This window comes from Lineus longissimus, chromosome 1 (genome assembly GCF_910592395.1).
Source record: "Lineus longissimus chromosome 1, tnLinLong1.2, whole genome shotgun sequence".
NCBI lineage: Eukaryota > Metazoa > Nemertea > Pilidiophora > Heteronemertea > Lineidae > Lineus > Lineus longissimus.
This window is the reverse complement of record NC_088308.1, coordinates 644850-656446: the sequence shown is the minus strand read 5'-3', so window position 1 is coordinate 656446 and position 11597 is coordinate 644850. Positions and strand designations below refer to the sequence as shown.

At 44.8% G+C, this 11597-nt stretch overlaps 1 protein-coding gene and 1 long non-coding RNA gene across 7 annotated transcripts; one reads left to right on the top strand and one right to left on the bottom strand.

Moving 5' to 3' along the window:
- The first annotated feature begins 153 nt into the window (after nucleotides 1-153).
- LOC135483340 (uncharacterized) lies at nucleotides 154-1685 on the top strand. The gene is made up of 2 exons (XR_010446310.1): nucleotides 154-505; nucleotides 598-1685. It is a non-coding gene; the product is annotated as an uncharacterized LOC135483340 (long non-coding RNA).
- Nucleotides 1686-2668: 983 nt separating this feature from the next.
- LOC135483304 (E3 ubiquitin-protein ligase PDZRN3-like) lies at nucleotides 2669-9224 on the bottom strand. Of its 6 annotated transcripts, none has more exons than XM_064764113.1 (5): nucleotides 9065-9224; nucleotides 6470-6548; nucleotides 5522-6138; nucleotides 3339-5353; nucleotides 2669-3155 (listed from the first exon to the last, which is right to left on the bottom strand). In XM_064764113.1, exons 3-4 carry the CDS (start codon nucleotides 6131-6133, stop codon nucleotides 5018-5020), a joined length of 948 nt encoding a protein of 315 aa, XP_064620183.1. In that variant the 5' UTR covers nucleotides 6134-6138; nucleotides 6470-6548; nucleotides 9065-9224; the 3' UTR covers nucleotides 2669-3155; nucleotides 3339-5017. The 6 variants fall into 6 exon arrangements, with proteins under 6 accessions (XP_064620183.1, XP_064620140.1, XP_064620148.1 ...); XM_064764070.1 differs by having other exon boundaries at nucleotides 5522-6141; nucleotides 9065-9222; XM_064764078.1 differs by lacking the exon at nucleotides 9065-9224 and adding an exon at nucleotides 8505-9028 and having other exon boundaries at nucleotides 5522-6141.
- Nucleotides 9225-11597: the final 2373 nt, after the last annotated feature.

Sequence of the window (11597 nt, the reverse complement as noted above, 5' to 3'; positions counted from 1 at the left end):
AGGTGTGGTCAAAATATATACGGTCCGGTGACTTGAGTTATAGTGTGGTGAGGCTGTCCTCCTATCACTGCTTTAGTTGGCCGCTAAAATTTAAAAAACACATTCAAAGTGTATTTCAAGTCTTAAAACGAACAATCTCTCCTTTTATTTCCAAAATTTAAAAAACACGTTCAAAGTGTATTTCAAGTCTTAAAACGAACAATCTCTCCTTTTATTTCCAAAATTTAAAAAACACGTTCAAAGTGTATTTTAAGTCTTAAAACGAACAATCTCTCCTTTTATTTCCAAAATTTAAAAAACACGTTCAAAGTGTATTTCAAGTCTTAAAATGAACAATCTCTCCTTTTATTTCCAAAATTTAAAAAACACGTTCAAAGTGTATTTTAAGTCTTAAGACAAACACTCTCCCCCTAAAAAGAAGTGTTTCTTGATGTTTTTATACGCACTACTTTTGTAGCGTGTGGAAAATCGCAGTGTGATTTGGTTCACGGGATTTGAACTAAATGTAAGTTATCCTGAACCTCATGGTCTATACTCTCTCTAAATATAAACCTTGGTGGTCAAGACGCATGTAAGTGTTTGCATTTTGTCTTTCAGGACACTACAAAATGACGTCCACGTTCTTCAAGAACCTGTACCTCGGGACTAAATGCTCCGACGACGAACTCGAAGTTGTACCAAACCCACGATTCGAGCTCCATTACCATGTCATGTACAAGACCATCCAGGCTGGAAGCTTACTGGGCTTGTGCGTTTTCGGACCCCTAGTCGGGCTTGTCCGAGGGCGGGGCAACCTTGCTATGATCAAGAGTTCCGCCATGAAAGGAGGAAGGATCGGGGCTGCTCTCGGTATACCTTTGGGACCATTCGCCACGGAGATGACTCTGAAAGGGGACAAGCGATATTCCAAAGAGGGACAACAGGAACGGCTCTACGACCGCAGCTACCGGATTCGCTACAACACATCCCAACTCCGTTGTGACCGCTGGGCCACTGTGGGGGCCGTGGCCGGCCTGGGCGTTGGGTACTACATGGGAGGTGCTCTCCTGAATGGCAGCATTATTGGCTTGACTGCGGGCACCATTACTGCTGCTGTTTACAGTGCTAAGCTTGCCAATGATGAGATCAAAAAAGCACCGAAAAGGATGTTGAACTTTAAGGGAGCAACTAAGGAGGAATAACGCAATAACACAGAGACCATCTTGGAGATGGACTATGACTTTCTTAACTGTGGTGCGAGGGGACTGTAGGGATTTCTATATACATGTCTACCCATCGATTTGCTTTCGTAGGGCTGCTATTCAATTTGAATGTTGGGTCTTTAATTCGTGATGTAAGCAGTGTAGAAAAATTGTTTTGAACTTTGGACTTGTGCTGCATTTGGTGGACATGAGGACATAATGAAAGAGCCTTGATCGGATGTACATGTACGTACAAAGGGTGTCTGTAACCTAACCGAGAAAGTTATGTACCTCCATTGAGTCTACCTCAGTGACTGTGTGAAATTCTATCGTCCCTTAACTTGACTGGCATGTAAGTCATAGTTCGGCTCATTGACCTCTAAGATGGGAATTTACGTACCGGTTTGCCATAAACGTACTGCATGTAGACATCAAATAAAATATTGTTAAGACATGTCTAGACATGAACTAAAAGTAGACAAATAAAGAAGTTTTTTGCCAAAACCAGACTTTCGATGGCCACCTTGCGATTGCGGGTCTGCTGCATACATATTGGTGAGCAGAATCATGAGCAAGTCTGAACACCCCCTCCCCTACCGCCGTTCCATCCTGATTTGGGCCCTTTTATGACCTTTTCTAAGCTAAATGAAGCAATGTCAGAACACGCTGCCGGTCGTGCGTACATACACCCTACATGCAGTTCAGCCTCGCCCTATGTGCAGTTTCGACATCACAAACGATTCATGTACGCATGCTTTGTGCTCATGTTTGTCATCCAAATAGTTCGGGAACTATTCTTCTTACAGTATGTGTGACCTTTTGGAGGTTCTGTTCTAAATGTGTCTGGGTCCCAAGTACCCGCCCCCTTCATCATACATTGTATCAGTGCCTTGTATGGTTTGGCGATGCCCGAAACCCGGCTCTGACCAGGGTGTGCGCCGGGACATGAACGTTACGTGGCTGTAAAGATCTCTTTACTTTTGGCGAAGTTCAATAGAAAACCGGTACACTAGGTCATCAATATTTACAAACTCGCACTGTGACGAAATAAAAAATTAAAATGTCAGAGTGGTGATGCGATAGCCTAATTAGAATAAGAAAAAATCTTCCCTTTTCTATATCCGCGGTACTGCTTTTCAAGATGGTGGCAAGTTACTAGTTCTAGAGGTGTTTTAAGGAACGAAATCAGCGCCTCTAGTGTAATGATTGCAATGTTTACAGTTTTTTATACCCGTCCACATAGTCCAGTTGATAATCGGGACCTTGTTCGTTCAAGTGGAGCGTGAAGTGTGGCATACAATGTATCAAACGAAGTCTTCTCAATAAAGTGACCTCAATATTCTGACAACGTTTCAAGAGAACAGTGAATGCTGTCCGTCGCTGCCTGGAGACAGAAGATTCATGATCATCTCGGACTGCGTGATGGGGCGAAATAACCACAAAGTTTTCGATTGTGTAAAAATCATAAAATAAAAACTACTACGATGTAGACCAATTACATCTATCTGTTTAATAACAGTACCTTGGAATTAAAGTCAACTGGGTCATACATATATCACAGTTTTATTGCTTTGAATATGGACCTTTACATTCACGGCAACCTTGAAATTTTATAAAGGGTATGAACTGGTTACAAAGCGGTAAGTTATATATACTCTATGCATCTAGGATTCACCATTCCGACCAAGAGAGGCCTAACGTCAGCATGGTAAATCACGACCACTAATTCACTATAACAAGGAGATCTGTGCGTTTCAAAAGTTCAGGTTGGTAATACATGGAATCACTATGGTAAAACACTGGGATATGAGGTTCTTATTTAACATAACTATATAAACATGTTGTCTCGGACCTTGGTTTTACAATGATTTTGAACAGCTTGATGGCTTCACCGGTGGAGTCTCAATGTCCGACGATATGGTGTCCGTATGCACATCCGTTTTGGTGGTCTTGTCGTCCGCACGTTGAACACGTCTGAAACATGTGGAAAACGTATGAAGAGTGGAAATCGCTTGGAAAGTCTGAACATGCATCAAGTCTTTATTCCCCACTGCCATTACGGCGGGAACAGTGACCAGTTCGATCTTGTCTTCCTTGTCTTCACCAACTTTAAAACGAAGGTAAATAAGATCAGATGTGCAGCGTACACATACTTACCCCCTGTTTGTGTTCATGTTGTTGATGAACGAAAGGTAAACATGAAAGGAAAAAGAGGAGGAATTAGTCTTTGTACCGAAGGAATATCCGCCCTTCTTTCACTGAATAGCATTATCTTAGTGCCCACTCCTACCACCATCAAACGGGTGGGACATGTTGCCAACAATTAGCTGAGCAGTCCGTCAAACTGATACAAGTTAACCTCGTCAAAGAAACGGACTTCAGTAAGCCGAATATGAATTTCTTTTTCGAGATGGCAACACTTATTCAAATAATGATCGGTGGCCATACAGCATTCATTGAAAAAGTACCAATTATACGAAACGTCTGAATAGACTGGAATCGTTGCATTTGTTTATTTAAACCCACACATACAGCAGATAGTTAACTCTACTCTTGTGATATCAATCATGATGCGAAAAGTACTTACACCCTGTATGTAAGTATCCGTGGAAATGTCAACGATGTATGAAAATAGAGAGGAGATATTGATATAAGTACCGCTACAAGAAAACAAATGTCACAATGACGAAAGTAACTCCACTATCTCAGCTGAGAATATCCTTTAATATGTGTTCGCAAGGTGATACTGCAGAGCAGAGAGTTACAAATCTGTAAAAGCAATGGAGCAGCCTTGATCGTTTCTTGAAAATTGGTAGAATGTTGCACCACATGTTGATTTATCACGGCTTTTCCATCTGAGGCAAATGGGTGTAGTTTATTTCGTTATTTGATAAAAACTGCCACATTTTAATGAAATTGTTAAATATACTTACGAATATTTCCGCCTTCGTTTCCAATTAGAGTTGAAAAAGAGATACAAATGACATTAGTCAACCAGCAGTTTAGACGGTGAACGTGGTGAACGAAGGCTTTCAAGGGGCACATTGATACATTTGTCTTGGCTATATAACTAATGATATGCCGGTCAATAACTTAGGACATGGTGTCATAGTGTTTTGAAGGAAATGCATCGTTATTCTGATTGGGTGAGGGTGTTTTTTAATTTTAAAATCATACGCCCCAGCCTTGACTAAAGATCATACTTGTAACAATAAAATGGTTACTTACGATCTATTTAGTGTTTCCGCGACGAAATCAAGTGAGATGAAAAAGAGAATAGGGAATAAGGAATACAAGGACGAAGTACTCGTACCAATGGGCCTATCAGGTGGCCATCTTGAAAGCAGCGGCCATTTTGGAGTTGTTGTTCCATGCCGATGCGTAATAGCATGGAATCCCGTCTTCCGTTCTGCCTTCGTCATCCCGACACCCACTCCCAGTTGATCTCGGTGGGCGTAGAAGTCGGGACGATCCGCAACCTCTAGCTCACCCTTGTTTTACTTTTGATCTGATTTCAGTTCAAAGGTTCAACTGATTTCAAAATCTGTTCAAAACTTAAACTATATTTTGATAGACAAACTCACCGGCTGTTAGATGCAGTCAAGGTCAAGTGGGCCAGTCACATGAAAAGGAAAGACCAATTATACATGTAACATGGATTCAAATTCGTCTATCTCGGAACATTTTCTACATGCTTACTGTACATGCGAATGCTTTCAGTCTCCCAGGAGATTGTCGTCAGTTTTATACCATTGTCAAAAGTGGCTTCCTCAGGACGGATGTTGTTCACGTCTCACGGGAACTTTGTTTGAAATGCGTTTTTAGTGACTTTCGTCTTATGTATTGGCAATCAGAAGAAGAAATCGTGAGCTCCTGCGGACAGAATTATGTAACGTCCAACTTACACCGAGGTGCCACTGGCAAGCCCGATCACCGTTTTTGGCAAGTTTAAACACCCGGTCGCATCTCATGCAAGTTGAAGTCGAGTCATCTACGGGGGTGACCGGTCTCCATGACATGGCGGACGGCGATCTCGGCGAGGAGCATCCGCTTGGGCTAATCTCTCCATCAAGTGAGTCGGGCGTGCCACATGTGGTCTCGGACCATCTTCCTGTAGAACCCCGCCGCATTGGCGTCGAGAGGCGGCTGGAGGAGGCTGAACATGTCCGCTCCTGAAAAATGAGCAGACGTACTTGGTATAGTATCATATGAAACATGGGGCTATTGACCGCCATATTACATACACATATATCGTGGGCCACTGGAATACATTTTGTGGTAAAAAAGGAATCAAGTTGACCTCCGTGCACTAGCCTATCTTTCTTGTTCATTCCCCTTACCTTTACCAGCCGCCTTGTCTCCTGATGAGCCTCGATATCAACATCCTTCAGATGCAGACGATGGAGTTTAATCGCCGCAGACGACGCCCTACGGCTCCTCATCACGTCCTGGCGAAGTTTCAGCGCCAAGCATCCCTTCTTTCTCTGATGGGTAAACAAATCAAACTGCATTGTCCGACACCCACAAGCTTCACAATGAACAAACCTGTACAGACAGTGTTCCATGTGTTTGTTTACATCCTTCCTGTTGATTTTTGATTGACAGCCACGGCGGCGATTCGGGCAAAGCAACATGGCGTTCGGGCATTCGTCACTGACATGGTCAGGCAGTTCACCGAGATGGACAATCTTGCCACACCCGTTTACACAGTTCATATCAAGAGTTAAAAGTTTAATGCTGAGATTCTGCGGCGGTTTTCCATTCTTCTCGACGAGTTTTCCTTCGCACACGATGCACGTGTCCCTCCCGCGTCTCAGCCTCGTTCTCACGCACCCGGAGCAGACGATATGTTGACAAGATGGCGTCACCGGATCGACGAAGACGCCATTACAGACTGGGCAGATGAGATCCTCGTCTACGGTTCCTTTGAATAGTTTTACATCAAGACCCATGGTGACTGCTGTAACAAATATATATTGGAAAGGGAAAGAAATTAAACAAGAACATAAGCAGTGCGGACCACTTAGTCAGCTATCATTTGGCGCGACTATTCTAAATTGGGATCATATGTAAAACAATAACATAACGGTAACAATGGAGAAGGTGTTCATGGAAAAAGTCCGTTGTGAACAATGCAGCTAAGACACGACCTAAAAGAGGTGGAAATTTCTCCAACTGATTGATGGTCAGGTTGGCGATCCAACATGTGGACAGGGCACTGTAATAATGACGTACATAATATGAGCCCACTGCGTATGTGCCACCGAACAAGGTATACGACCACTTACTAATGAAAACACTAAATTCCTGAGGTAGTTCACGTGAATTGATTTCAGTTGGTTATACCAGGCCCATGTTACGAGAAACCTGCAAGAGAACATGTAGTAGATGTTAAGGTACAACGAAAATGATAACCAGCACAGGGACGACTAAAGAGTCACGAGCATGAAATGTGTCAACGTGAATGACAGCTACTGGCTTGTAGAGAGTCGGAGGTGGACGAAATCATCTAAACCACCACGAAAGAAGTTCTCGAATGTAAAAATTGTTATCCAAGATTTTGCTCTGCTGACATACCGTCACGTATTCCTGCGTTGGGGCTTTATGTTTACAACGTATGTATCGTTATGTTACACAATAAATAAAACATCTTCTATATTGTGTTTACCTACTCGAATCACAGAATGATATGCGGCCTTAATTCAACAAACCAAGCCGGTTATACCAAATGTCACAGCATAAAGAATTCATCAGTGAATGAAAATACATTTCCTTTCAGAACTGTTCATGTGTCAAGCTTGGAACGAATCTCGACATTAAATGGCTGTCACATACATGTAGTTTTATCAAAAAGATGGATTAACAATTTAGTGCAGGTATCGATGACATTATTCATGTAGGAGAGATTTACGTTCAATTTTCACAGCATGGATCCATTAGACCTTTGATCTCATTTTTAAAATGGTAATTCATAATTCCATTCCGATGGAGGTTTGGTAATTTTGTGGCTTCTTCAAGCCGAATCTGCACGCGAAAAATTGCTTTTTAATTCAATTTGTGATGCGTTTTTAAAGCCTCATTTATATTTCAATCACCAGATAGCACCAAATGATTGCATGATCCGAAAATCTCATTGAGCTAGAGGTGGTAGGCAGTTTAGGCGAACGGTTAACACGTTTCCTCGGTAGGACATCACCATCGCCTGCAGAGACATTATATTTAAGAGATAAGCATCTCCTTTCTTGAGATAGTAAGTGGATCACTTTATTCAAATCAAACATTTCGCACTGAATGAACCTTTCCTTGGGTCAGCTTGGTACGGGCCAACGCCTTTTCCTTTCGGCATTGCTTTCACACACTTCCCTCTCGCGCAATCCGTTAACTTCGAGTGATATTCCTGTGAGAAACCTATGACCAAGATAAAAAGGAACCTTCCCCAGCCTTGTCAATTGTCCGAGTGTCGTGTTATTCCTGTATCCAATGTCGTCTTTTTTATATTTCCATGTCGTAAAGTTTAACGTGTTGGGTTTGGCGTCCCTATTTTAAACAAATGGAGTTGACCAAAGGGCACTCACCAACAAAATATACAATTGAAACCCTCCAGAATACAGAATGTCTGTTCGACTTCTTGATACCTCGATATTTCCCCTCAGTCGTGAGTCGTGTTTGCATTTCCTCTTGGTATTCCAGGCTTTTGAGCAATGTCCAAGCTTCGACCAACGAAATGGAATCAAGAAAGATATTGTGTTATTCCTTTAAAAGATTTTGATATAACTTTGGCTCGATCTTTAGGTCGGGGCGTTAGATCTAAATTTCATTAATAAAAGCTCAAGTTGACCAAGAAGCTTTTACCAACAAAAAGTAAATTGGCCTTCCGAATATTGGTTGTGTGTTCTTCCTGTGTGAAGCCTGGAGACGACATGCAAACCAATATCGACGGGTGTCGATCGCGGCACTTGTTTACAGAGTAATCATGGACGATTACATGAAGAATCAATAGTCGAAGGAAAACATTTGAAGCAAGTATAAAACTAATCATTAAATATATCATGGGGTTGTACGTCCTTTCCGCAACATTAAATTAGTTGTCTGTGCCGGGTAAATCAAACACCCAAGGTGTCCCTACATTCACTGTGGTTCTTGGGTAAGGTGGCCAACAGCAGTCATTTCCCGCTGCATGATGTCCAGAGTGATATGTTTTTAGACAGACAGGTCAGAGAGATGCAGCAGAGTGCACAACCAGCATGTATATAAGAATACCTAATGATAGGCCTGGATGAATTTGGTGACATATTTCACGAAAGCGAATAGCCCTATACTTACGTAATTAATTCACGAACAGACACTTTCCTCACCAGTCCTGAGTGTGGCAAATCGTTGGTCGTCACGACTTACTCTATGCTGCCAAGATACGTCTCGAAGACAAAACTATGGCATAAGTAGTTTAGAAATAAGGCCTATTCGAAGACAGTAGTGATTTATGTATACCTGCATTGGTTAAACACCTGATAATAGGATTATCATAGGCCTTCACCGTGGTATGTCAGCCCAAGGTGAAAAGACAGCATGATTTCACTCTCACCCGCTTTGATTGTGTTCTGGTTGTCAGAAATAAATGTACGTTGAAGAAAGTGAAGAATTATTCCGATATGGCTGATTGTGACAGCCTGGCGGTAGGCCTATCTTTAAATGGTGAATAATGGCTGAGGTTGTGTATTCCTTTAAAGTCTAGTTTGTTATCATTCGTCCAAACCAAAAGCGTATTGGTCTTGCAAGGACCAAGTCACAACCAGGCGACCGGGAGAAGACCGCTTTAACAACTTGCTCTACCCGACCAATGATGGCCATGGATATTCATTTTCTTTATATTTGCATGGACTTACCTTTACTTCTATGTGTCCCTCCTGTTCTGGGCCAATTGTCCTCTCCCTGAATATCGCGTGAACACATTACTGTCGTCAACAAAATCAGACGTTACCCGTTTAATAGCACACTTCTTCCATTCCCTTATCAAAGGATTCGAGTGCGCTATGATTAGAAAATGACATACTATCATGATATATAGTAGCCTTAAATAGAAGACAACATTAGAAAAGCAAATTCATAATGCATTCCTGGTTAATGCGTGACAAAAGGTATTGAGTGGATAGCAAAAGGATGGAGTGGAGCGTGACCAGAACCAGCAACAAGATAGATTTATAATCAATAGATTTGCTTGAGATATGACCATGCAAGGTTCAATGAGACATTTGAATGCAGGCGACACATTTCAATCACCTCGGCCATACTTCACCCGTTGATCTTGGACATTTGAATGTCATGACACGGTCTCTGACAAGAAGGAAGAAGACCGCAATATAAGGCACGATATTTTAATGATAAAGTCACTTTCAATATCGCCGACACGGTGAAGCTACCCGACCGGATCTGGTCTGGTTGTGACTGTCTCATCGTGTTGGCAGCAGGGTGGAGCTGCCCGACCGGATCTGGTCTGGTTGTGACTGTCTCATCGTGTTGGCAGCAGGGTGGAGCTGCCCGACCGGATCTGGTCTGGTTGTGACTGTCTCATCGTGTTGGCAGCAGGGTGAAGCTACCCGACCGGATCTGGTCTGGTTGTGACTGTCTCATCGTGTTGGCAGCAGGGTGAAGCCACCCGACCGGATCTGGTCTGGTTGTGACTGTCTCATCGTGTTGGCAGCAGGGTGAAGCCACCCGACCGGATCTGGTCTGGTTGTGACTGTCTCATCGTGTTGGCAGCAGGGTGAAGCTACCCGACCGGATCTGGTCTGGTTGTGACTCTCTCATCGTGTTGGCAGCAGGGTGAAGCCACCCGACCGGATCTGGTCTGGTTGTGACTGTCTCATCGTGTTGGCAGCAGGGTGGAGCTACCCGACCGGATCTGGTCTGGTTGTGACTGTCTCATCGTGTTGGCAGCAGGGTGGAGCCACCCGACCGGATCTGGTCTGGTTGTGACTGTCTCATCGTGTTGGCAGCAGGGTGGAGCTACCCGACCGGATCTGGTCTGGTTGTGACTGTCTCATCGTGTTGGCAGCAGGGTGGAGCTACCCGACCGGATCTGGTCTGGTTGTGACTGTCTCATCGTGTTGGCAGCAGGGTGAAGCTACCCGACCGGATCTGGTCTGGTTGTGACTGTCTCATCGTGTTGGCAGCAGGGTGGAGCTGCCCGACCGGATCTGGTCTGGTTGTGACTGTCTTATCGTGTTGGCAGCAGGGTGGAGCTACCCGACCGGATCTGGTCTGGTTGTGACTGTCTCATCGTGTTGGCAGCAGGGTGGAGCTACCCGACCGGATCTGGTCTGGTTGTGACTGTCTTATCGTGTTGGCAGCAGGGTGGAGCTACCCGACCGGATCTGGTCTGGTTGTGACTGTCTCATCGTGTTGGCAGCAGGGTGGAGCTGCCCGACCGGATCTGGTCTGGTTGTGACTCTCTCATCGTGTTGGCAGCAGGGTGGAGCTGCCCGACCGGATCTGGTCTGGTTGTGACTGTCTCATCGTGTTGGCAGCAGGGTGGAGCTACCCGACCGGATCTGGTCTGGTTGTGACTGTCTCATCGTGTTGGCAGCAGGGTGGAGCTACCCGACCGGATCTGGTCTGGTTGTGACTGTCTCATCGTGTTGGCAGCAGGGTGGAGCTACCCGACCGGATCTGGTCTGGTTGTGACTGTCTTATCGTGTTGGCAGCAGGGTGGAGCTACCCGACCGGATCTGGTCTGGTTGTGACTGTCTCATCGTGTTGGCAGCAGGGTGGAGCTGCCCGACCGGATCTGGTCTGGTTGTGACTCTCTCATCGTGTTGGCAGCAGGGTGAAGCCACCCGACCGGATCTGGTCTGGTTGTGACTGTCTCATCGTGTTGGCAGCAGGGTGGAGCTACCCGACCGGATCTGGTCTGGTTGTGACTCTCTCATCGTGTTGGCAGCAGGGTGGAGCTACCCGACCGGATCTGGTCTGGTTGTGACTCTCTCATCGTGTTGGCAGCAGGGTGGAGCTGCCCGACCGGATCTGGTCTGGTTGTGACTGTCTCATCGTGTTGGCAGCAGGGTGGAGCTACCCGACCGGATCTGGTCTGGTTGTGACTGTCTCATCGTGTTGGCAGCAGGGTGGAGCTACCCGACCGGATCTGGTCTGGTTGTGACTCTCTCATCGTGTTGGCAGCAGGGTGGAGCTACCCGACCGGATCTGGTCTGGTTGTGACTGTCTTATCGTGTTGGCAGCAGGGTGGAGCCACCCGACCGGATCTGGTCTGGTTGTGACTGTCTCATCGTGTTGGCAGCTGTGTGGAGCTGCCAGACCCAAATTGGTTTGGTTGTGACTGTCTCATCTCTCTCATCGTGCTGCCTTTTTTCAAAGATTTGCAGGGGAAAACATTGAAGATGACCAAGTCAAGAGTTTTTATCT

Excerpts from the sequence above, each read along its gene's own strand:
- LOC135483304 (XM_064764113.1), bottom strand. The coding sequence starts at position 6,133 with ATGGGTCTTGATGTAAAACTATTCAAAGGAACCGTAGACGAGGATCTC. Across the intron at positions 5,354-5,521 it reads AGACAAGGCGGCTGGTAAAG|GAGCGGACATGTTCAGCCTC; the intron begins GTAAGGGGAATG and ends CTCATTTTTCAG.